Source organism: Cheilinus undulatus, linkage group 10 (genome assembly GCF_018320785.1).
Source record: "Cheilinus undulatus linkage group 10, ASM1832078v1, whole genome shotgun sequence".
NCBI classification, from domain to species: Eukaryota; Metazoa; Chordata; class Actinopteri; order Labriformes; family Labridae; genus Cheilinus; species Cheilinus undulatus.
This window is the reverse complement of record NC_054874.1, coordinates 17,244,124-17,270,574: the sequence shown is the minus strand read 5'-3', so window position 1 is coordinate 17,270,574 and position 26,451 is coordinate 17,244,124. Positions and strand designations below refer to the sequence as shown.

Here is a 26,451-nt window from a genome sequence, read left to right as displayed (position 1 = left end):
ACCAGGAAATTCCATCAGAAATTACCTACCTTTCTTGCTGTCTTGGGAAAATAGATTTATGCTTGTAGGACTGTTTTCTTTGTGTAATGTGTTTTATATTTTTTGAATTTAGGGTCCAAACTGCAAAATTTTTCTTTAAATGGTTGAACATTGTAATAATTAAGGTCGAGGTTTCCCCTAAGGGGATGGTGGCGGGTCCTGATGCCTGACCAGTTGAGAACAACTGCTCTAAAAGGTAACATATTTATATTATTAGATTTAAGAGTGCTGATTTTTTTTGTTTTTGGCAATAAAAACAACAACAAAAGTTTATTTTTTGAGTAGTGAGTGAAGCAAGTTGTCTCATGGCGTTTGATGAATAAATCCACATAGAAAAAAAAAAAAATTATAACATGCTTAGAGGCCCCGTCAGCCATTAGCCCTATCAGTTACAGCTTCAAATGTTTTCGCTTCACTTTGATCAGCTGTCTTGTCGTCCATCTTTATACACAGTCCATAATTGCCACTTTAAAATGCTAGTTGGATAATGTTTCTTAGCTTACCTTGTAGGCTGTTGGCATTAGCGCTGGTGCATGTGGGTGGAGGGGAATTTTGGGGTCTCACGACAGGGGCAAAGGCGCTCTTCTGCTTGACGGCGGCGGACACCATGTTGGCCGGAGAGAAGGAGAAGATGCCAGAGGAGCTGCTGCAGTTGGAGGGCAGGCTGGTTGATGAGGCCATGGTAGGACTCGACGGGACGACTGAGAGAAGAGAGACGGGTTGGGAAAAGGGAGGGTTAAGGGGAGGTCATAGGGAGCACGCCAGGGATGAATGACAGGGTGGAAAGATGAAGACGGAAAGGGGGAGAGATGAGGTTAGAGAGAGGGCCGAGGGCAGAGGACGGGCAGACGGGATGAGCAGAAAGGGACTGATCAATGGATGATGGCAGGAGGGATAATGTTTTGGACTCAGATCATATGGCTCAGACTTTTTTGGCAACCTTTTTGTTGTTGTTAAGCAAACACCTGGCAATTAGATATTCTTTAGCTAAGACAAAAAATGTGTTAAGTTGCAAACTTGCACTGAAAACAGCCAAAGTAGTTTCCCCCTGTTAAATCCGTTTTGATGACTCATCCTGTTGCTAAAGGGGTGTTAAGGCTTAAAAAACAACTCTTTCCAACTCTGGGTGCAGTACCTGTAATTTGTTTTGTGGAACTTAAAAACAAGGCTTTAAAAGATCATCTGTTGCCTCAGAAAAGCATGGAAGAGATGATTCAGTAAACAGTAAGAGCATGCAATTTGAATAAAATCTACCATATGGACTGCTGACTCACTGCTGCTGTGTTGCTGTCTCCTTCATAAGTTTTTGGTCATATATCCAGCCTTACATCAAAGTGAAACCCAAAGTGTGAAGTGTGATGCCTGGAAAATGCATGATGTAAATCATCCATGTATTTTCAAATCATATGTGGCTACAGAAGCTTGGTGACTTTGGGACTTTTTAGGCTTTGTTGGTGACTTCCTACCCAGCTCCTGTGATTGCAAACAAACCACTTCCATGCTTGGAATCTAGAAAATGCTAGCTCTTGTTTTCTAGAGCTATTTAAATTGTAAAGAATGAATAGTGAAAAGTTCACTGAAGTGGGAAAGTAAAACTTGTTAGCTTAGCTGTTAAGTGGTGTTAAATCTTATAGGCGCATCTAAAAAAAAGAAATATCCTGACAAAGTTAATTTTTTCCTGTGATTTGATTCAAAAAGTGAAACTTCCATAAATTCCAGAGTCATCTCATACAAAGTGAAATATTTCAAGACTTTTTTTTTCCAATTGTTGAGATTATGGATACAGCTCACTAAAATCCACTTTCTAAAAATATTAGAATGACAAAAAAAAAAAAAAAAAGAAAAAAATCAGTCCAAGAGACCTGGAAAATTATGCTCATTTATGCACTCAGTAAATGGTTGGAGCTCCTTTTGCAGAAATTACTGCATCTATGCAATATGGCATGGAGCCAATCAGTCCGTGGCACTGTTGGGGTGTTATGAAGTCCCGGTTGCTCTGATGGCAGCTTTCAGCTTCTCTAATCTTCCTCTTGACATTTCCCCACAGGTTCTCTACGGGGTTCAGGTCAGGCCAGTTGGCTGGCCAATCAAACACAGAAATACCATGGTCAGCAAACCAGTTTCTGGTAGTTTGGCTTCACTGTGGATAGATGCCAAGTCCAGCTGGAAAAGGAAATCAGTATCTCCAGCAGAAATCTGCTTCTCCGCAGATAGAAGCATGAAGTGCTCTAAAATCTCCTGGTAGATGGCTGATAGTGTTGACTCTGGACTTGATAAAGCAAAGCTGAACAACATCAGCAGATGACATGAAACCTCAAACCTCCACTGACTGTGGAAACGGAAAACACTGGACTGCAAGCACCTTGGATTCTGGGCCTCTCCAGTCTTTCTCCAGATTCTGGGACCTTGACTTTTAAATAAAATCTTAAACTACTTTCATCAGAAAACAGGAATTTAGACAGCTAAGCAACAGTCCAGTGTTTTTTTTTCTCCTTAGTCCAGGTGGGAAGCTGATGACATCTGTGGTTCAGGAGTAGCTCAACACTAGGAACATGACACCTGTAGTCCACTTCTGGAACTCGTTTGTGTGTGGTGGCTCTTGATCCACTCCAGTCCAGGCGATTTCTTGTGAAGCTCCCTTAAGTTCTTGAATTTGCTTTGTTTGACAATCCTCTGAAGGCTGAGCTCATCCACACTTTTCCATTCCAGTCAACTTTCTATGAATTAGCTTTGAAACAACCTCTGAGAACAGCCTGCCCTTTCAGCAGTGACCGTCTGTGGCTTACCCTCCTTGTGGAGGGTGTCAATTATTGTCTTTTGGACATTTGTCAAGTCAGCAGTCTTCCCCATGACTGTGGTTGTTTGTACAGAATCAGAGTGAGAGAATGAAGGCTCAGGAAACCTTTGCTAATTGGACTTTTCTACAATATTCTAATATTTTGAGCCAGTGGATTTTTGTGAGCTATAAGCCATAATTATCAAGATTAAAAAAAAGTCTTGAAATGTTTCCCTTTGTATGAGATAAATCTGGAATTTATGAAAGCTTAACTTTCTGAAGTAAATCAACTTTTACTTTTACATATTTATTTTTTTAGATGCAACTGTATATTCAACTCATTCCTGTCTTATAATGATCTGTAAGTAAACTTGTGGCTGCTCTCATAACAGTTATCCTCCTCAAGATAGAATTACCGAGGATTTATGTTTTTTTTTCAATTCCCAGTAAAAAATGTAGCAAACAAAAACTCAACACTCATTTATTTAAAGACATTTTTTTAAAATAACAAAGTCTACTTTTGTAAATCCTCTAACCAGGCCTTGAAATAAAAATGTGAAGTTCTAGGCTGTAGGTCAAGATAAAAAAAACTTTGGATTGAAACATTATTTGTTAGAAACTCCATAAAGAAGATATATTTAAATGCTTAGATTCTTGATTTCAAAGCTTATTACAAGAAGGCTTTCAGCATGATGTGGAACTAGCAGCAGTCTGCTTACAGCCTGCTTCAAGATACAATCATGAGACTCCCTCCACAGACAAAAATGAGCTGAGGGTTATCTTTACAACCCAAATCCGGTCTCCCACTGACATCACCCCATCCATCCTCTGCTCCTGGATTTGTCTTTTGTCTGCTAATATACTAAGAGCATTTTCCCCCTCAGTGATTTTACAATCAAGCGAGTCGTATTTCACCTGCCCTCTGATATCTGCTCCTGCCTTTATTGTTGTTATTATCCAACACTTAGCTTTTATGGCTCTTCCTGACAAATCCTCGCAATAAAGTCATAATCCATTTATGAAGGGGCCTAACTAATCAATTAATGAAAATTGGACCTACAAAGGCAGGCCGAGGGGCCATTGATTGAAAGTGTCTGTGTGGGGCCGATGAGCCTGTTAAAATACTTGTTAACACCCAGGAATCAAAGCGCTGAAATGGAATTGCTTCTCTAGCAATTAGTTTATTGATTTAATCAAGGGTCTTTAATGTAGAGGGTGAATGGGTGTGTGCGTGAGCAGAGCTGGTGGGGTGTGAGTTGGAGGGGGGTGCTAGGTGATCTGCTCCTCTGGCCAATAAAGTGGGGATTTGTGTTTGACTCTGTTCTTAAAGAAACAGATGAGCCAGCTGAACTGCACCACTTTCTGTGCATGTGTCACTTCCTATTTGGACCAGAGAAGCACGTCTTTTATGTTTAAAAGGCTCACATTCAATCTTTTTTTTGCCTTTTCCTGCCTCTATTTAGCTCCCCCTCTCAGTTTCAGATCTAGGATGTGGTGTGTTTACTCACTAGCATAGGGCGAGTTGCCTGCAGATCCATTGAGGAAGTTGGGCGAGGTGCCTAAGGTTGCCATGCCAGAGTTAGCGTAGCCATTCATGCTAGTGGAGACAGAGCTGTAGCTACTCTGCTGGGGGGTGGAGCTGGGGACATAACCATGAGGGGACACACTGCTTGTACTCCTACTGAAACCTATGGACAGAGATGGACAGGGAGACAGAGAGAGAAAAGGTGTTGGCGCTGTACAGTAGCAGAAAGCGTACACAATGTAAGTAGAGAGTTGTATTTTTAAAAGTTCAAGAATAAAGCAAAAGGAAATACTTCAACAAGACATTTTATGGAAGAGCATGAAAGCAGAAAGAATGATACAAGAGGGAACTAGCTGTAATATGACCACTGAAACAAGGGGCCTTTAACCTCACTGGCTCCTCTCCAAAATTAGATCTATTGATAAGGCAATTAACACTAAAAGGCCTCTGCAGCTCTCCTATAATTCATAAAGAATGAAGCCAGAATGTCTGACAGGATCCTATCCTCCTTTCTGCTTTACAGGGGTGGGGAACAAAAGAGGACAACATGGAGAGAAGACTATAAATATACATCTCAGGTCCAACATGCTGACAATGGGGAAAAAAGAAACAGCTGGAGTTGAACATCAGGAATTTCTGCTCTCTAGTGCAACAAAGGCTGCACTTCCCTGCTGTTTGAGCCTCCTATTTGATACTTACGCATCACCTATTCCCTGTCCTCATCTATTATAAGCTAAGCACTGTATACAGCTAAAATCTGTTCTCCTCACACCTGAACATGCATCCAGATGAAGATGAAGGACAGAGGAAGAGCGAGGGAAGCTCACTGGAGGTATTGAGACACATCCAAAGGCTGGTCCATCCACTCTCCTCTCCTTCCCCTGATACATGTGATGAATCACCGCTGACTGCACCCGCATCTCTCTCTGTCAGACGGGGGCCGACCCCAGTCTAATATACACACCCCTAGGACCCACTCATATTTCTCCATCGTACTCCATTCGTGGCTCCCTTTTTCTCCATTCTTCACTCTCTCACCTTCCTTCTTCCCAAGTTTTCCCCGACACTCTCCTCCTCCTCCCCCTCCTTCTGTCCTCCTTTATCAAATTCTTCCCCGCTCTTAAATCACCCTTTCCAAATTTCCCACATGAAAAATCAAGTGTCCCTATGGCACCACTCATCTTAACTAGAAATCCCTCTCTCCCAAAAGAAAAAAAAAAGACAAATCACGGCCACTTTTCCCATGATAACGACCTCTAATTGTTTCTCGTTGAGTTCGCTCACCCTGATTGGCTGTTTGCGCTACCTCTGACCCGGTGAAGGAGTTCACAGCCATCATGCCAGCGTGGACTGAGCCGCTGCCAAGACCGGCAAGCTGGTTGTGCCCTCGTGGCACTGTCGTGTAGAGGGCCTCCGCGATATCCGCCGCTCGTTTCAGAATCATCTCCTGACATAGAAAGGAAAATAAAAACAGCTGTAGTCAGCGACATAGGCAGAAGAGACGAAAGAGGAGAAGAAGAGAAAATGTGCCCTTGATGCAGGCTTTATGGTCTCACAAGAATGCCAGATCTCCACTGGAGATATTGTGCATGTAAACCTAGCAGGCTGAGTGTTTTTTATCAGTGGTTACTGGGAGTTGTGGGATTGGTTCCAGTAAATGGAGGAAAGGCTCATTAACAGACTCATCCTGATGCTTCCTTTGCTCTATGTGTCCTTCTCTTCCTCATCTGCTTCCCTATTCTCCTCTTTTCCTCCTTCATTTTCTATCCTCGACCCCATTAGAACAAAAAGAAACTTAATCCCACATATGTCAGTGGAGAAAAATCCCTGAACCACACATAATATTCCAGTGAAAGAAATTGATGTTTGCCTTCATGTTTGTGTTTGTGTGCGTGTTTACCTGGTTGTTATGAGGCATCCCGTACAAAGCCTCCACCAGGTCGGCTGCTCTCTTTAAGATCACCTCCTAAAAAATCAAGCGCAGAAAGAGGGAAGGGATTGATCATGAGTATGACGGCCCACAGAGTTCAGTCACTTTTACTGCGTTTCACGTCTTACATTATGCTGTGAATGCAGAACAGAGAGTGCAGGAGAGGAAGGAGGCAGACAGAGGAAGAGAAATGGGCCTGTCCCGGCACTTTGTTACCAGCCGGGCAGTTTGGGAGAGCAGAGGTAAGATACTGTTATCTGTGAATAAAACATGAGCCTATATCTCTTTATCAGTCAACCATCTTCTACGTCTTCTCCTCCCCTGCTGTCAGCGCCGGATCATGAATCCAACGCACATGATCACACATCAATCTCATTTAACACAACATATCATCACTTTGACGGCTCTACAACTCTGGGACACGCCCGTCTCCTGCCCTGTATTAACCCCGGTAATGATCCAAGTGAATAGCCCTGCATCCACTTTGTGTGATAAATGTAGAACATCATCGCTCAGGTGAAAACCGCCGAGTGGAATTTCCCACATCAAACATTTATCCTTCCGTAGTGTTGCCACTTTCTCTGCGCTCATTTTCTACCGCTTACCCTGCTTTCTCTCCTCTCTCTGTCTATTCTTCTCCCTCTCTGAGTGTATGAGTGTGTGACTCCAGGCAGTCGTTGTGTGTGATGTAGACACCTACAGCCCTACGAAACCCTTTTTAAAAGTTAATGTGCCAGGGCCAGGATATATGCTGGAGGCGCGACAACCAGAAAATTGCAGCCCCCTCCCCTACAACCTTCCCCTCGTTTCCCTCTCTCTCCCTCCTTCCCTTCTACTCTCGCACACACACGCTGTGCGCTATACCCTCCTGAGTGTATTCCTGGCTGTGAACAAGCCCTGGAGCATGTGTGCTCTCTGTTCCGTGACACGCCGCCTTTCAATCAGACTCATATCACGCACACACAGGCGCACACACGCAGCCACCGCGCACATGTGGAGGCTGTCGAGCACGCCCAGGACATGACGAGAGGGTCAGCAAAGCAATAAAGATTGTAGAGCGCTGTCCGAGGTGCTAAATTCACTCAATAATGGGAGCGCTGCCTCTGTGTTAACCTCCCATTACTAGCACTATCTGGGGGAGGCAGAGAGGGAGGAGACGGAAAGGGGGGAGACCGGAGAGGAGGCCTGCTCGAGGTGATTGAGAGATGTAGAGGCCCTAGGAAGGTAAGTGGTTCTTTAGTATGTATGCACCGCTCCTCGCTTCCTTCTCTCTGCTTTTCCTCGACTCCACATGCCTCCCAGGGATTGCTAGATAGGTAGATGGATGGATGATGGGATGGAGGGAAAGAGGGGGGAGGCAGGGGAGGAGGGGAAATGAGGGGAGAGTAAGGCATTAGGACACAAACAGATGTGCAGCTGGAGCGTAGCAGTGTTCGGGGAGGATATGTGAAACCCAAGTCACTTCATCTCAAACATTGACTACCTTTAACTTTCAACACTAGACCTGCCAGGGATCTGTAGATGCCTAAAACAGCCAGCGGGTAACATGTACCCCTTATTTGAGTGCATTAATTAATGGGTTGTTTGCAATCATGTGATCCAGAATGTCTGTTGGAGGTCAGGAAGTGGGGGACAGCCATCAGAAAGAAATGGGCATGGAGGCAAGTTAGTACATGAAAGCTCTAAGTGGTCCTGTATGCTGCAATTATCACCAGCAAAATTAAAATCTCTAAACTTTACCCCAATTTCACCACTTTGCCTGGCATGGAAGCAAACTATATCACAAATACTTAGTCCTGCAGACCTCCTAGTGTCTAGCGTTGTTTAGTCAGATGACGGGAGACAAGAGTCTAGAGAAGTCTCGTACTGTGTCAAGGGGCTAAGCCCCTTTAACATGTCAAAAATTATTGTTTTGTCACAAGCATGCTTTTTTTTTAATTGAAGCGGTGATTGACTGTCAACTGAAAAAACCTTGTAGGGTGAGTGACCAAGAGATGATGAGCTGTTTACGAACAAGCCTGTGCTACAAAACATCACTTTTATGTTAGCTGCAGTAGCTAGCTCCTTCTTGAGTGCCACTTTCCTTTCCTCCATCCGTTGTTGTTATTTAATTCATGTTTAAAAAGTCGAACTGGAACCAAATGAAGAGCTGGTTGGGAGCTGAGCTCAGCCAAATGATCTGGATCTCTTTAAAGAGATGAATTGCACATCACAACGAGAGAGACTGGATGGACATCAGTTGAGGAAACATCGGTAAGATAAGAGCTTAATACGCTAAACTGTTACAAAACTGTGCTGTACCAAACTGGACCACTTTGAGGAAACATACCAAACACAAGTGTTGTATGACACTGCTTGTCCAGGCATTAGATGGAAGTTTTTTCCTTGACATGGCCTTTTTGGTAGCGTTTCTCTGTGCAGAAATCACTACTTTCCCTCCAAGGGAAGTTCTCTACTGTTGTGATGTCATCTGCAAAGAACCAACCAAAGACACTGAACAGCTGATTAACTACAGAGAGAACTGGATCGGTGTTGGATGATGATCCATCACATCCAAAATTTGTCTTAGGACTGATCGTTCAATCCTGAAACCTTCCCAACACCAGATTCTTCTTAACTCAAAGCATTGACACTTCACAATAATGGATGTCTTTTATCCTGTGGTGTCCATGTTGAAGGTTGAGCTATGACTTCTGATTAGGCAGTGCAGTAATAGAGTGTTTCAATGGCAGCAGCTGTTGTTTATCTACTGGTGTGAAATACAACAGACGGAAAATTAATGCTTTCTTATGGGGTAAATTTTACCATCATGTCAGTTCAGGGTGTAAATGGCCATTCGAAAAATCTGGATTTATTCAATTAATTTCTAACACCAGTTGCTACACAATACACTTTAAGAAAAAGTCAAAGACTTAAAGACTTTAAAATGTAATTAATCTAAAGTTAGACACAATTACAGCCTCTGGTAAATGTATCTGATAGCAGTTGTAGTGTTAACGCCTTCTCAGTTCTTTACTTCTGTCTGTCTCCATCCCTCCTCTCTCCACCTGTCTCCACACTACTGTCTCCTGTCTCGCTCTTCTTCTTCTTCTCTCCCATCGTCTCGATTAATCACTCTCTCATGGTTCTGCTCCCTGTCTGTACCTATCAGTCTCTCGTTAGCCGAGGGATCTGTCCAGTAGCTAAACGCGATTAGGCAGCGCTCCAGAGTCGTTCTGATAAACAGATAAATGTGGTTAGCGCTGTGCTGCCTCCCGAGCTCTGCCGCTGTAAAGGGAGACCATTTCCTGGGCGCAGGGTCTCTTCCCGTAAAGTCAGGCCCATAGAGACGTCAACAGGAAGGGGAACCTGATCCAGAGCAGAGCCTGGCCCCGTCTGGCAGGGCGGTCACTCATTAGCTGAACCCAGACCCCCGGCTACACCACAGCCTCAGCTAAACACCCTGCAGCCTGCATGTGCCTCCATCCTCACTCTGGCTGCCTGAATATTAGACTCAGCACAGTGTGGGGGCTGTTTTTAGCTGGACACTGATCATTACTACGACATACAGTGATAGAACAGGCGACAGCTGATATCCTGGTTGTTCCCTGCACAGAGTCCGTGGGTTTATCACAGTGATACAGGGCAGGAATTTAGGATTTTCACCTACTTGTCACTATTTTATGAGGTACAATATAAAATCAAGGCTTAAAATTCCTAAATTATAGGCTATTTTTAAGTTCATAGGCATTTTGCTGCATTGCAAGTTTTAGACTTGCTAGAATTAAAATTGTTTTGCGTATTTTCTCTAGCCTCAGGCTAAAATTCAGGCTTTGTTGAACTTTTCTGGACTTGAGACAAGCAGACATTGGTTCAAACACACCTTTAACAGATACACTACTAGTTGCAGCAGAGAACGACTCTCTTGTGATACTGTGTCAAACCATCCCAGCACACAGCTGACTGTAAACATTTGACAGCAGCTCTGACACAGGGAGGAGGAGGCAGTGAGCATGTAGCAGACAGTAGGTCTGCTAGCAGTAGGAACAAGCAGAAAAAAGGCGTTTAATTTATGCTGTTTAACTAAATGTATTTTCCCCAATGGCCGGTAAGTTAAGCCAGTTCACCTTAAAGCTAAAAAATACCCTCATTTGGCTGGTGACAGATGTTCATTTCCCACCCAGCAGTGATAGTGAAGATGTTTGTGTTTATCACCTAAAGTAAAAAGGGGCGTTTTCACAAATCATGACTGGGGTGGCACACTGAATTATGGAGGGATAGCATGAGGTAGTGTGAGTCCACATACGTCTGAGCAGCATGGGCTATTACTTTGTGTCGACGATCGGTGCAAAAATGGAGACTTAAATTCAATCCCAATATACCCCTTGGGTATACGTCTTAGCCCTAGCCCTACATTTTGCATATTTATGTCAAGGGGTTGGGTGTGGAGGTTCTTATTGTAATGTAGGGGTTGGCTGAAGTGCAAAGGCTACACGGCCCATTACAAACAAAGCGTTATGGGAAACCTCTGAATGGAATACTCCCCAGACTGATCTGGAACTAGAGGTGGGAATCTTTGGGCACCTTACGATTCGATTCGATTGCAATTCATAAGGCTACGATTTGATTCTTAATTGATTATTGATGCATTTTGATGCAGTTGTTTTTTTTTTACATTTCTGTTGTTTTCACTGTGTCAAACATAATAAAATCATTACATTTGTGTTTAGAAAAAAACTAGATAAATGAAATTTTCACCATCCAGTAATGGAACATGTGTGTAAACTGGAAATTTACAGCTGCACTGAACCATAGGTAGTAGCACCCTTTCTTTGTAACACATCTGACATTACAAACATAAAATGTCCTTTTTTACAGATGAACAACTGGTAATCTAAATCTTGCTGTTACACGCTGCGTGTCAGAGTGTCACCTTTTTTTTCCTGCTATTCCATAGTATTGAATATTTAAATTATTTTTAATTATCGATTATTGGACATTTGTAAATAAATTCAGAATCTTCCACCTCCACATCACGATACATCTAAGAATCGATTTTTTTCTCCCAACTCTATCTGGAACTGTCAAAACTCATCTCACCTGGTGTCTTTCATTCAGTCTTAAATAACAGACAAGAGACCAAGGAACAGTGTCTGTGTTTCTTTGTACATTTTCCAGAACTTTAATTGGAATTAGTTATTCACTTTCCAAATAATTTATTATTCCAACTTACTGTTGTAATCTGCCTCTTGAATGGTTATTATGTATTCGTAGGGCTGCTGACTTCTTGGCCAGGTCACCCTTGAGAAAAAGATTTCCATCTCAAAAGGTTTCATCTGGTTAAGGTTAAATAAAGGTTACATAAAAAATGGAATTAAAAAATTCAAGGATTTTCTTCAAACATTGTACAAATGTCCATTCTGACATATCAGAGGTTAAGATTACTGGGTCTGCAGTTCATCACTTGCCTGTTAACACAATATCCCATGAAGGTGTTGAGGGATTTCCTTCAAACTCTGCACAAATGTTCTAGCTAGACATACCAGATAGACTCGTTCACATATCCGTGGCATGAAATGTATTTTACATCCAACTAGGTAACACCCCATCGATGACTTTTGGGAAGGGCAGAACCTTTAAAAAAAAAACTGGTAAGATGTTTTTGTCTTTCATGCCAGGTCAATCAGAGCAACAAAAGATATGACATAGTAAGAATAAACTGCTGCCAAGGAGCAGTAACGCAAGCTCGAAAGGCAGCCATTGTCATGTCAATACTCAAGTCTTCACTATCAGTGGAGCCAGTTGGTAAATCAAACTCCTGCCAAAGCACTTAGGAGAAAAGCCAAACATCTTTTCCACCATGAAAATCTTTCAATGCAGTTCTTTTCTCTGCTTTTAATATAGAAATGTTCAGTTCTGATAAAACTGCCACTATAGCTGCATCTGTGCCAATCCATTTATGCTAATCTCACGCCAACTAAACCATGCTCATAGCTACTGCCTCTTTCTCCCAAAATGACCCTGATGCAGCTTTTCCACTATGACTTTTGTGCTGATTTACTTTTCTATCACCAGTTTGGCCGCACCAGGCTTCGCCAAACCATGCCCCGTATGGCCCAAGTGTACCCACCCTGCGTCACAGCGATACGTCATCACTCAGGGATCATTTTTAAGTAGCAGCCGCTGCACCAAACTTTGAGATATCTGCTGTATTACCAATATGAAGAAGAAGAAACTACCGCCAACTCTTGAACAAAACAATGCTTACTGAAATGTCGCTACTTAACATCATCGACTCAAAACACATCAGCTCTAGATGTGTCCTCAAAGGAGTAGATTGGTTGTGGTGTAAAAGTAAACCCTCTGCTGAGTTGAACCAATCTGGCCAATCCATTGGCTTTGTAGGGTTAAAACTGTTCACTCAGACTCAAGAATAAACTGAGTACATTTTGGGGTTACAAGGTCATGGTCAAAAACCACTCGAGCTCTTCTGCTTGATCCACCACTGTACTTTCACTGCAGCTGTGGGTTCATGCAGCAGCCAAACGTTCAATGAAAACGGCGCCATGAGATTAGAATACAGAATATTCCCAATCATTTGGTTTCAACCAGGAACTGAAAAAAGAAAACTGCAGAGAGGTGTTGGCATGGTGGTCATGACTGGACATTTGTAGCAGCAGAAGTTGCCAGTGTTTGCCCCTCTTCTGCCCCCTCTCCCTCATGATTGAGGCCAACAGTTGAGAGAAGTGTGGTCAACAAACTGTTATTACCTCAATAAAGGCACAAATCAATAGAGCTGAAATGAACAACCGGGCCTGCCAGCTACCGCTGTTCATTTAGGAGAGAAAGAGACACCACAGAGCGAGGGATGAAGAGGAGGAGAGGAAAAAAAGAGATGGATGGATACAGAGATATTTAGAGAGATGCAGGGGGGGTGATAGGCTAAAGACCAGAACTCCCCGGGACAAGTCTTCCATGCGGCAGACATGACACACAGCGAGGACAAGTGATTTCTCTATCCTCCTTCTACCTGCGCTCTCCATCTCTGCCTCATGGTGACTTCCTCCTGCTCAGTGTGAGCGTTCACGCAGAGGTGCAGAGAGGTGTGTAGGTGCTTCTCTACCTCTGTGTTTATGTGAGCCTGTTTGTGTATGTGTGTATTTGTGTGTGCTGGAAGTAATAAAGTCCACCCGGGGTTGACTTCGATCCACTGACCCAGCAGGAGGTAAGACTGGACAGCTATGATGGATCACCTAACCTGCTTCTGCCTCTCTCTTCCTCTCTCCCCTCAACCTCCTTTCCTCCCTCTATCCCTCTTTCCTCCCTCCATCTCTCCCACTTTAAATGACCTTATAGTCGGTGGAAGGATGAATAGAGCTGCTTGTGCATTACGCTTTGCAAATCAAGTGTTTGTTTGGGCAGAAAATGAGCATGAATATATGATAAAATGTGTTTTTAGTGCACTCATAGTGTCATGTATAGCTTACTGTTTATAGCATACAGTTACTCCTCTGTGTGTGAGGTCATGCTGCCCTTGTATATCCATACATGCTATGAAACTCTAGAAGTTGTCAATACCTCTTTGTAGCAGAGGTACCAAGACAGATTCCAATAAATTAATTGCACGTGGAAACATTCGCATGAGAGGAATGGAAGCAGTGTACCTTGGGTAATCTCTCTTGGTCTCCGGGGTGTCTGGGGATGACCTTCTGTAACCTCTGGAAGCCGTAGTCTATGGTTGGCTCATTCAGTGCTAAAAAGAGCAGAAGAAGAGACAAGAAAGGAACATTTAATGCTTGATTCTTAAAAATGAAAACACCTACTGTTCAAGAGAGGCAGAAACTCTCTTCCTACGTTAGAAACAGCTGAATTAAGTGCGGTTTTTCCATGAATTTTTCAACATTAAACCAAACATGCTGAAAATGTGGGTGTTCTCTATTAAGTCTGGTGTGTGTCTTTGTTTGCCTGTGATGTAATGAATCTCTCTCTGTCGCCTGCTTTGGTGGTTAATAAAAAGACTGTCAGGAATCAGGCGGAGTGTATATGTGTGTGTGTCTTGTGGTCTTGCGTTGATCAGCAACTAATATAAGCAATTACAGAGCCTGGTTCCAATATAACAAAGGCTTGATCGCTCCAGGGAACTAGCTAAACACACAGACACACACACTCAGACAGTCGCGCATACACAAACACGCACGCAAGCAGAGTCAGATCATCCAGCAGCAGGGAGAAAGCACTCTCTCGGCATGCTGTGGTCGTGCTACGGTAATTGAATATGAGAAGATTTACCATGAATATTTAAACATTAGAATAAATACAATGAAGATCTGAGGCTTATAGTACAAACACTTCAGAGGAGGATTGTTGGATAAGTGCTCTCTCCACATAATTCATTCCTAATGTACTCTCTTTCTGTCTTTTACCCTCCTCCTCTCTGGGTCTCTTTGTGGGCTGCCTGGGGAGTCAGTGCTCACAGTGATAACAGTCTTGACTTCTTTATACAGCCTATATGGTGCTGCTTCTGCACAGACTGTTTCTCATGTATCTATATTGCACAGTCCTGGTCATCATTATGGATATTTTAATACATATTGTGAAATATCTCTTGACAAAATGATTCTAATGAAACAGCTTTGGTCTCTGAGTTCAGGTTTAACCTGAGAGCCTAACGGGGTCAACATTTGACAAAGAACTGTCAACCCTATTTTAAATGTAATAAATTATGGGGAAAAAACTTAACACTGATGATAAGTGATTTTTAGATTTAAAAAAAAAGTCAAAATGATGCTATTAAAGGCTCAAAATCAGAGAAAAATGTCAAACTTGTTTGTTTAAAAGGTCCGAACACAAAATTAAAAGTCAAAATAATGATTTGATAAGGCAAATATATGAGATAGTAAGTCAAATTATGAGTTTCAAAGGTCAGTATAAGATGAAAATCAAAATCTTGAGTTTGAAAGGCCGAAATGTGAGTTTAAATTTCAAAAGGTCAAAATATGGGATTAAAAGTCAAAGTAAGGAGTTGAAAAGGTCAAAATATGAAATGAAGTTTGAAATCGTTGCTCTAAAAGGTCAAAATATGAGATAAAAAGTCAAAAGTTTATGTCATAATTGTGTGATGCAAAATTGAAAATATGAAAACTCAAATTAATTTCTTTTCCCAGATTCATTCCTGACTTTTTGTCTAATTATTTTTACTCCTTATTTTTTTTACATTTTTATGACTTACCAGGATATTTTAAGGTTAAGTTCACATTTTTATAGTGGGGGAAATCTGCAGACCTCATACTGGTGGCCCATTTATAATAAAAATATGATATGATCTCGCGGGTCAGGTATAACTGCATTATGGGCCAGATTTAGGCCCCCTGCCTTGAGTTTGACACCCCCTGGTATTCCTGTTTCAACAGTGTGCAATATTATCAAGAAGTTTACAACGGATGGAACTGTCAAGAACCTCCACGGCCGTGGGGGGAAGAGGAAAAAAATCAGTCATTGACAGTTGGTGGAAACTGTGGGAAAAAATACGACGTAAAACATCTGAAGACCTGCAAGCCAACCTGGAACCATCTTGGGCAATGCTTTCAACATGTATGATAAGTGACACACTAAACCAAGCAGGGCTTTTTGGATGAAGGCCAAGGAAGATCCCATCACTGAAAAAAATACATAAAAAGGAACAACTGATCTTTACCAAAGAATACCTGGACAAACCACAGTCCCGCTGGAAATATGTCTGTGGACAGACGAAACAAAAGTAGAACTTTTCAGTAATGCAAAACAACAATTTGTTTACGGATGGTGAAAAAAAGCTCGTAGGGAAAAGAACACCCTCCCAACAGTTAAGCGTGGTGGAGAATCCATAATGTTTTAGGGCTGCTTTGCTGCATCTGGCACTGGAGGCCTTGACCGTATCACAGGACTCATGAAACCAGAGGACTACCGATGGATTTTAGGACAAAATGTGCTACCCAGTTTAAGAAAACTGGGTTTGAGTCAAAGATCATGGGTTCTCCATGGTTGAAAAGGAAAAAAATTGACTGTTTTAAACTAACCAGCAGGAGTCCTGATCAAAATTCTGATCGAAAATCTATGGTATGAGCTGAAATCTGCCATTGGGGAAAGGAATCCTGCAAACAACAAGAGCTTGAACAAACTGCAACAGAAGAATGGGAGAAAATACCAGCTGAGGAAAGCAAGAAGCCTATAGATGACTAAACGAGGCAGTTATTGCTGCCAAAGGGTGTGCAACCAAATACTAAGGAGGGACGCCTTTATTTCTGTCCACATCATGTTTTATGTTTCCTTTTTGAAATCAGAACATGCAAGTTGAAAAAGCAGATAAATTACATTTTATTTGTTTCTGAAGATATTGTACAGGTTATTCAACAAATAAAAGGGTGTCAATAATGGTGACCAGGACTGTATATGCTTAAAACATGAAATAGAAGCAGCCTTTATGCGTGAGGATTGCCCGTACGAGTCCATGCTGTCCGTCTGTTTCCCCCGTGGGTCACAGCTTGGACGTTTCCTGAGGGCTGATGCCCTGCTCGCCTCACATCTGAGCAGCCAGGCTGACTAGGCGGCCCCCAGAAAAAAGGCCCCTAGAGGCTATGAGTACAAGCTGTCCTGCTGGACCTCTAGTGGCTTCACCACGGCGCCTCCTGAGCCGCTAGCTCAAATGCACACCAAAGGAGAGCAAGAGAGCAGGAGAGTGAGAGTCGGTGATGCTCTGTTTTGGCAACACAAACGTATTTGGACAGCTCTCCCAGCGGAGCGTTCCAGTAATCCATAAGAGTGAAAGAAAGGAAAGGTGAAAAGCTGGAAGCAAAGACAGAGAGAACAGAGAGAGAGAGGGAAAAAAGTAGGAGCAGAGATGCCAGAGGCGGGCTCAACTTCAGAAGAATGACACACATTATTACAGGCCAGCTGGTCCACTGATAAAATAAGCCAAAACAATGCGATGATCACATGCAACAAATAAAGTATGAATTATTTCTGAGGACAAATATTTGACTTTACTTCCGTATTCTCTGATCTCTGTAAAGCCTTAAGGAGGATTTGCCCTGGATTAGGCCCGCAGTCTGAGGAGGGGATTGTTCCGACAACATCCCCTCTCTTTCGTCTCAAAGGCTTTTGTTTTTATGATGAATTTTTTATCAGTTCTCCACAATGTGCCAAATGAGCCTCGAGTGAACAATAGCATAAAAACCCCAAGACGTACACAGATACCCCCTATTACAAATAAAGAGACAATTTTGGTAATTGAGAGAGGAAGTGATATTGTCTCTGCTCGTTTTCAAGGACCATAAAGCAGAGGAGGAGTACGTGGGGGACAATGGCACCACTAACTACCTGATTCTGTCTCTTTGGGGATTATCTTTGTGTTTTATGCTCTTACATGTATGCTTAATATCTCCATTTAAAACAAAATTTAGCTCTGGAGTAAAAAGAAAACTCCTGCCTGGAAAGAGGAGTGTTGTGCCGGTGTGTACTCCAGGATTCAAAGCACACTCTCCCATACAGGTATATTTATAATCCTTAGCTGTCGCTCTCCAGAAGAGCAAATCAAAGCCAGTAAAACATAACTGCCATAAATAAATGAATAGATGAGCAACAGCCCTGGACTGGAGGGATTCACCTAGCAATCACCCACATCAGATCAGATCAATGCTCATGGAAATTTCATGAAGCCTAGAATCCACACCGCTTCATATTTCACTATAATAACCCACAGAGCCGCAGGGGGAGTGTGTATGAAGGGGTGATGGGGGGGGGGGGGGGGGGGGAGAAGAGGAGGGCTGGGGTGGAGGGGTGCTGGAGGTATGAGCTCGAGGGGAGGAATGAAAACGGGGGAGTGGATGTTTGGGGTTCAAAGAGAAGGTGGAAGGCGGGGGCTGAGGGATAATTGAGAGGTCAGCACGGCGGAGGCGTCCAGGAAACACAAGAGAGGAGGAGGAGAGATAAAGGTGGAGGAGGAGGGGAAACTACAGTAAGTGTCCAGCAGCCTCGTCTCCGTCCCCCCTCTGTGGCGGGCATAGCGTACTTGCAGGGTTAGGTAATTGGCTCTGAGGCTTGATGTTAACACCTTAACAGGCCCTCAGATGGTGGGCAAGGAGCTGATCATATCACAACCCTCTGTTTCTCCCTCTCTGCTCCTCCGTCTCCCTCCCTCCCTCCCCTCTGCAGTCTCCAGTGCTCAGGTGTGATCTCATAAGCGCTGCCTTGCGATCGATGCCGCCAGTGGCAGGGGGTTCAATAGCCCTGAATTACGGCTTCATTTCTCCCCCCTCACACAGATGAGAGCCACCCCCCCTCCTCACCACCACCACACATACACACTAACACACATATACAACACCTCCACTGACTACTCACAATCCAGATCAATACCTTACAATCTAATTTTTATCCATTTTTCCATAAACCCAGAGATTGCGTTTATTTGCAGAATCCGACAAGCTAAATAAAGCATCGCTTGAACATGTCAGGGAGACTAATGCATGGCTGGAAATTCATACACAGAAAACAGATGAGTGGAGCTTTTTGCTCCTAAAGGAAGGGAGGAGGAGAGGGTGGAGGAGGAGAGGGGGGAGCTATGAGTTTCTACAAATCAATGGAGGTGTGGATGCTACTACAACCTAAGCTCTAATTATCTGTTGCAAAAAGTGCATGTCGACAGTTAACAATACCTGACAGCACGGATCCTCACCGGGAGAATGCAAATCCTGGAAATGTGGAGGAAAAGTGTGCACTTGAATTAAGATACAAGAACACATAAGAAATCATTCCCCCTGGTGAACGCTGCTCATTTCAGCGGGGTATAAAATCATCTACGTTCGAAATTCATTTACATCATCATCATGGACCAGATGCTCCCGTAATAAGAACGGAGGCTGCTAAAGAGGGAAGACAAGCCACATGGTGCAGAAAATTAATCTCAATCTCAAATAGAGGTGTGAATTTCCTCACTGTTAAGTCTGTGTGCTGTAAATGTGAGTGTGTTCAGCTATCTCAGCTGGCCCCGTCTCCAGCTGGAGACCGGCCGTTTTAATCAACAGCAGGCCTCCACCCAAGCTCAATAAAAGAAGCATTCACAAATAGGAGCAAGACAAGTAATTGACCGGCTTGTGGTTGCACCCCACTTTTATTGCCAGATGACTACATGCTGCATGTGTGTGTGATCATGTGTTATTGCAGGTGTGTCACATGTGCATATGAATTTAAGATTATCTGTTGGTCTTTTCGTGCATTATCTTTTTAATTCTCCATGGAACCAGACTTACATAATTTACTCATTTGAAGCTCCATTAGAACAAATTTGTCTCTATGTTTATGTACAAGAGATTTTATTATTAGCTGGAACAGCTCTAAATGGACTGATCATCAAAAACATACTTTTAAATATTTTTTTTCTGTAGATATATCTGTGTATGTGGGGTATCTAAAGACCCAAAACATGAGAAACAATTAAACCTAGTCCTTTTTCTTGTGGTTGTCCTTTGTGTCTGACAAACGAAAATTGTCTGTTCAGAATCTACTCTCCTTGGGATGTCACAACGAGATTCATAATAAATCACCCCTCACCTCTAACCATAGCTTCTGTGCTAAACTTTGCAATGGCTCATCATTGTTTTATGCTAAAGTGGGAGCCACAAGGGGAACGTCAACTAGTGACATTCACGTAGCAGGGTTAGTCTGTCACTGTACAGCTGTGTTGCCTCTGACAGCCATGTTGCTTCCTTGGGCACACCATGGGAGCATGCTGCTGTATTTATGTTGGCACACCCAACAGAGGAGATGGTCGTTTGGGAAGGAGCATGTTTTGCATTTAAGAGAGACACAAGAAATGTCTTGAGAAGGTCTGTTATGTGTGATGTGAACAGGGTCAAAAAACTCTTTTGGTTCTTGATCCATATTACAAATTGTTTTTGGATCGTATCTCAGTTTTGGGGTCACAATTCGGTATGGGTTTGTTAATCAATAATAAAGGAACATAACTCTGAGATTTATAATTCTAGGTTTCCGTCACTTAATGTTTTTTTTTTTTTTTACGAACATTATTACAACTTATAAGTGGTAGTTGGTGCAGCCACTGGTGTACTAAACATGAGACAAAAAAGGAGAAAACAAAAGAATATGCATAATAAAAAAACAAAACGGATTTGCGGCATGGTATTTCCTGATTTTGAATTAAAATAAAGACAGCATACAAGGCAAATTACAATACAGGCATTTAAGAGTAATGTAAAAGATGATTCATAAAGTCTGCTACTGTTGGTAAAAAGCTGGCGCAGTGGTTACTCGTGCAAAATCCAGACTTTTGTATGTCTGTGAAGGACCCCAGATAGGCTCAAGTCAAGGCGAGGACACGGTGTTGTGACGGAGCGAGAGCACAGCCCTTAAAGTCACTCTTGGAGTGGTGTTCTCTGCCTTTACAGGTCCATGCATGGTTTTCAGAATGTATTTGCACATCTGGAGGCTTTTTAAAAAAGAGTGGGGGAGAAGAAGCCAGCCGGTCTCCCTGCTCTGCTTCTCCTGTAGCTGGAGCCAACTTTTCTTCTTTGTGTGGGTTTTTTTTTTGTTTTTTTTTTTCCGGCTTCTTCCTCTTTTTCGTTGGCTAACAGTGGTCAGCAAACACTTACAAATATTACTGCCATCTCTTGGCGGGTAAATACTCGTCACATTTGTTTGCTTTATTAAATATCTTTTGATGTATTCGTATTCTATCTAGTGACAGTTCAATTAGAGCTCAGTGGACTGCCCTCATACACAAACTGACATGGAATCACAGCGGAAAAACGTCTGTTGCGTTTATACCTAGTGCTGGCTTCCTCCTCACCACAAATGGATATTCTCCAAAAAGCTAGGGTGTTGTGTCTACAAAAATCACGTCTGTAGCATGTTTTGATATCTGGCATGTCCACATCTGTGAAAATTTTGGAGATGTGTGCGACCTGGTGAAAATTCCTAACCCCAAGTGAAGGGGCGTGTCTGAAGATTTAACATCACATTTGAGGGATGGTCACTCGCAACTCTGCGGATGCGTCAAGCATAAAACAGGCTTTACACCCTGAATAATTTCAAATCCAATTATATGAAAATTAAAATAGCGTTTTAATGACGTGCCGAAGTAGAAAAAATTAAACACTTTGCGGGCCAACTTCATGCTGCAATAGTAAAAAAAAAAAAAAAAAAACACCCCATAAAAACAGTGGAAAAGTTGGTTTGCATAATGTGGTTAATGTTACTATACTCCCCACCAGGCTTCTGGTCTTTTTATCAGCATCCATATTCCTGAGCTGAATATCACCTATCAATGCTCAGGCTACATGTGAGTATAACCTGACAGCTCCTCTGAACAACTTCAGCTCTGTTTTATATATAAAAATAGAGCTAAATTGTTCTGTTTCTATAACATGCTATTAGTGCTCTAGCTGTAAGCAGTTGTTTTAACCTATCAAAGAGCATTGTGACAGCAAGGCAGTAATGATTAAGAACAAGTATGGGGGCTACTAGTGCCTGTGTTACAGTTTAGATGGAGTCTTTGACCAGGATTGTGAACCTGAACTGATAAAAATTGAAATAATTAGTTTAACCAACTTGTGCCCATGACAAAGGGATCCAGATTTAACTGTTTAGCCAGCAATCTGCACTCATCCTTAATTTAGACCACAGGGAATGAGCTCAAAAGTACAACATGGATGTAATGTGTCTCCTTTAATAACGGTTAATATTAAACAAAACGTCATAGATCATCTTCATGCTTACAACCCTTCTTGTGCAGCCTTACTGTGCTTCACTCCAGTATCTCTGTACTGTATAAAATGACAGACAACTGACAGTCCTTCCTCCACCTCTAAAACTAATTTGGAGCTCAGAGTCAGGCAGAGAGAGATGGAGAGAAATGTCAGCAGCAGCCTGCCTGGTTTAAATTCTGTTCTTGACTTTTGTCTTTTCCCTTGCTCTTTACAAGGACTGAGTGATGTTTCCTACACACCTAATCTGCACTCAGCGCTGAAAAACTACCCCTAATGTTTGTGCGTGCGTGTGTGCGGATGCGTGTCGCCGCGCGTGGTGCCGGCCTTAATGTGAGCCAGCAGAGCCTTTTAATATCAGCAGAAGCTGTAGTGGAAGCACTAAGCAGACAAGGCTGCATACTGAGGAGGGGAGGGATTGCCTTTTGAACGACAAGGGTGATTCATCAACTCCCTCAATCTATGGCCGGCATCCCTGTGTCACACACACACAGGGACCTAGTGGCAGAGAGTATTATCAGTCTGTATTGCATGGAGAAAAGAGAAGGGGGAGAAGCTCTGATGAATGCTACAAAGACAGCAATCCAGTAAAAGGTGATACACAACCAAACATGGAGATGCATTTGTAGGGAGGGGGCAATGACCTGATAATGAGAGAGAGGGAGGAAGAGAGAGAGATTAGGGGGAGCGCTCAGCCCCAGAGGTGGGTAAGGCAGAGGGCAGAGAGAGGAACAGAAGGGGGATAAGGGGATAAAAAGACAGAGGAAGAGCAGAGAACAGGAAAAAAAACATTCTTTTATTCTTATCAGTGGAGAGCTTAATTGCCTTTGATGAGTCTAATTGGAGCTTTCTGAAGTCTAATGGCAGAGGAGTCCTCAGAGACAGCAGAGGACACATTACTGTAATAGCTTCTCTCCGAAATCTCCTCTGCACCAAAAGTCCCCTGCTTGTCTCCTCAGTCCTGAACTGCGGCTGAAATGTTTCCACCCGGCGACGGGCGGTTGTGGAGTATCAATGATCACACAGAGGAGGGCGGGGGGAGTTAACGTATGGATGTGTGTGTTGGCCATGTTTGCAAAGTAGCAGTAGCAGCAATATTGGGGATGTGGTGACTTAATTAGGTCTGTGAGCTGCTCGCTTTCCTCTCCTCAGCTGAAGTTGATTAGCAATGCCAGCTGTCCCCAATGTAATTCAGTGTGCGCATGTGTGCGTGCACAAGTAATATACGAGGATATGCATGTCTGCGAGTGTGGTGCTGTGTTGATGTGTGTGTCTGCGCTAGCTGCCAGCTGCCACGCAGTGCTGCCAATCCTCCATGATTAGTACCCACTGGCAACTGGGCTCAAACTGGTGCCAAACAGACCCAGGAGGGCAACATGGCCCATGGTAATCCTGCACCCCTCTCCTCCATCCATCTCCTCTCCTTCCTCATCTATGGCTGAAAATATCCTGCTCATCCTCCTGTTGTTCTCTGCCTCATTCGAGACATGTGAAGGTTCTAGGAGTTCGATAGGAGGACATAAAGTCATAAAAAAAGAACTGATAAAGGAGCTCTGGGAGAAGTACAAATACCCGCCGAGGGTAAAAAGCAGTGGCTGAAGTGGAGTGTGTGAAGAGTGGAGCTGGGATCTATGCCTCGACACGGTTGACTGTGTCGCTGTGAAGGTGCTGGCGCTTGGCAAGCAGCATCACAGCTCCCAGCGGATGACCTCTTGCTACCTCTCACCTGTTGAGATTCTTCTTTGTGCCTCCGCAGAAGCCAAAAGACATGAGAGAGGAGGGAGAATTTATCCAAAAGAAGCAAGTTTAGAATAAGTGAATGTGACAAGGGGAAAGAGTAGAGGGCTGAAGAGATAGGGCGATTATGCATACGGTTCCCACATGTCTGGCACATTAAACGGCTGCACAGATACACGTATATACGCACGGCTCTATGGCTTTGGCAGAGTGCGGGCTGTTGGACAGCTCTGGCATAGTAAAGGCTGCCCACCCATCTGCCCTCTGTCTTACTAATGCAGTTACTTGTCAGTTTGCGCGCCTGTGCTTTGAGAACATTCACACTTTCGTATAAACACAGGCAGCCTATTGCAGCCTTTTCCTTACAAACACAAACAGAGTCATGATTATGACCCATGGACATGGATTCTGTCCATGCACAGTAATTATGACACACAAAAGATGTGAAAAAATTGCAAGTGGTGATGTGACGCACACACGCTCGCTCAATTGTGATTTTGTCAAATGTTGGCGATTCCAGCCGGGGCTTACAGCCTAAGTCTATCAGTGGTTGAGATTACAGACAGATTTATGTGATTCACCATCTCCCTGGGGACCTGCGGCCTCGCATTGGTTAATCACCGCTTCACATTCACTCTCTCTACCGCTCTTTTCACCGCACGGCTATAACTCTGCACTGATACGCTCTGATGTAACGCTCGAGCTATTCATGCTCCTGCACTCACCGTTGAAAATCATGCTCTCCTCATGGACCTCTTCCTTTGTGAATCACGCCTTAGACAGGGTTAAAACTCAATAATCCCACTAATCAAAAGGTTAAACCTCTTCCTGACCTTCACCTGCTTCATAAAAGAGGGCAAACACTTTTCTTCCTCTCATCAGCAGGCTTTTTCACTCAACTATTGAATCATTTTATTGAATTTTAAGTTGTTTAGCAAGCATTTTTCTCTAGACATAGTGAAGAAAAATGACAGCTTATAGAAAGATAAAAACCCTACAGGGTTTATGTGAGTTATTTATTTTTAAAAGCTTTTCCCACAAAGTCTGTCTGCAGAAAATGAGAGAATTCAGGTAAAGCTTACTTCAGAAAAGCCAGCAGATTGGTTAAAACTACATGATCCCCGTAGATTTCACTGTTAATGAGTATCATTAGTGCATGCTAGTGCGTAGCTGGTACCTGTGTAGATGAAGCGTCCAGGTGTGCCTTTGCAGAACTGTTTGGATTTGTAGGACAGCGTGACCTCCACCACCCCGGGGATGTGTCTGGGCGGAGTTTGCACACGAATGGCATGGGGGGTGATCAGCTACAGAGAGTCAGAGAGGGCATAAAGATTAATGCAATGAAACTTCACATCCAAACATAAGCTCAGGGGACTCTTCTGGGCTTGCCTCAGACCTTTCCTTTGCAGCTTTTGACTTTCTTTCTTTGTATAATCAGCCTGAAAATGATGTGTTAGCGCTAAAGCCCTCAGGTGGCCCTGTAGCCTGAGGCAATGTCACTGTGAGGCTTAGGATGGTTATCAGTGCTGACATGGGCTCTGTACGAGGGCTTCAAAAGCAGTTATCCGTTTATGAATAAAACACACCTTCCTCTGCATACGTCTATTACACAGTGTAAGGAAACATACAGTATAATCTGCTGCCCCTGTCTTTGAGTCTGTCAACTGTGGATGTCGGGCTGCCGTTAGCCACATTAAAGCACCACTGTCTCTTAAACAGGCTCACTTAGTGTGGTTGATGAGCCTCTCGCCACGTATGTCTGCATGTGCATGCTGAAGGGTCTTTGAAGGAATACGGTAACAAGACAAAACAGAGATGAGACCTCGCTGAGTGCTCGTTTTCTGCACGCTATAGTGAACTAGCACTCAAAGCTAGCAGCGCTCAAAAGCTATCAATGCTGCTGCCAGTGCCTTGCTTATGTTCATCTGTGTGTGTTTACGTGAGTGTATGTTCAAACTGTCCCGTTTATTGCTCACTTAGCTGTGCTTTCATTCCACCATTGTCTGGCCTCCATCACCTCTCAGCGAGATAATATAAGAGCTTTTTATAGAATTATTCCTTTACTAAAGAGAAAGCTGTTTAGCTGCGACGCTCACTGACCTTCAATTTCACACATACACTACATTTACATTTTAGTCATGTGGCAGATGCTCCCAACAAAGAGATTCATACAGTACGGTGTGCACACATTCAAAGGCGGCAGATAGTGGTTCAATAAAAGACAGGTGGGAACTAAAAAGAGGGAAGAAAAAATAAAGAACTGCTGCAGAAAATAATGAGAAAGCAGGCTGTGTATATAAGTTTTCAGTAGGGCTGCAATTAATGAGCATTTATATTAATAATTAATGTACTTGTTATTTTTCACTTACCTGATATTTTTTCTCTTAAACAATAAAAAAAAATGTTCTTTCCAGATACCACTGGGACACCTTTAGCTCGTCTGAGCAAGTCAAAAGAAACAATTAAAACTGATGTCAGACACTAAATTGATGGAAATCTTTTAGTTATAGAAAGTGGATTCTGCCAGTGTTTACTTGAAACAATAAAATTGCTTGAAATAATTGCTGGGTTTAAGAAAAACTCGTAAATTGGCTAAGTGCGCTAGAAATTTCCAACTTAGTCTAAAAGACCCCTCTAGGGATCCAAAAACTGCAAATTTAATGGGGTCACAAGTTGATTAAAGTTATACCAAAGAGAAATATAACTC

The 26,451-nt window shown here is 43.0% G+C and overlaps 1 protein-coding gene across 4 annotated transcripts in view; it reads right to left on the bottom strand.

Annotated features, from left to right (window-relative positions):
- ebf1a (EBF transcription factor 1a) overlaps nt 1-26,451 on the bottom strand; it is a 101,487-nt gene that overhangs the window by 5,002 nt on the left and 70,034 nt on the right. For all 4 annotated transcript variants that reach the window (XM_041797288.1, XM_041797285.1, XM_041797286.1 and 1 more), the window contains exons 10-15: nt 24,922-25,048; nt 13,914-14,002; nt 6,241-6,306; nt 5,625-5,787; nt 4,324-4,503; nt 543-740 (exon numbers count right to left, since the gene is read on the bottom strand). In XM_041797288.1, coding sequence (XP_041653222.1) covers nt 543-740; nt 4,324-4,503; nt 5,625-5,787; nt 6,241-6,306; nt 13,914-14,002; nt 24,922-25,048 — 823 coding nt within the window. The remainder of the gene's footprint in view (nt 1-542; nt 741-4,323; nt 4,504-5,624; nt 5,788-6,240; nt 6,307-13,913; nt 14,003-24,921; nt 25,049-26,451) is intronic.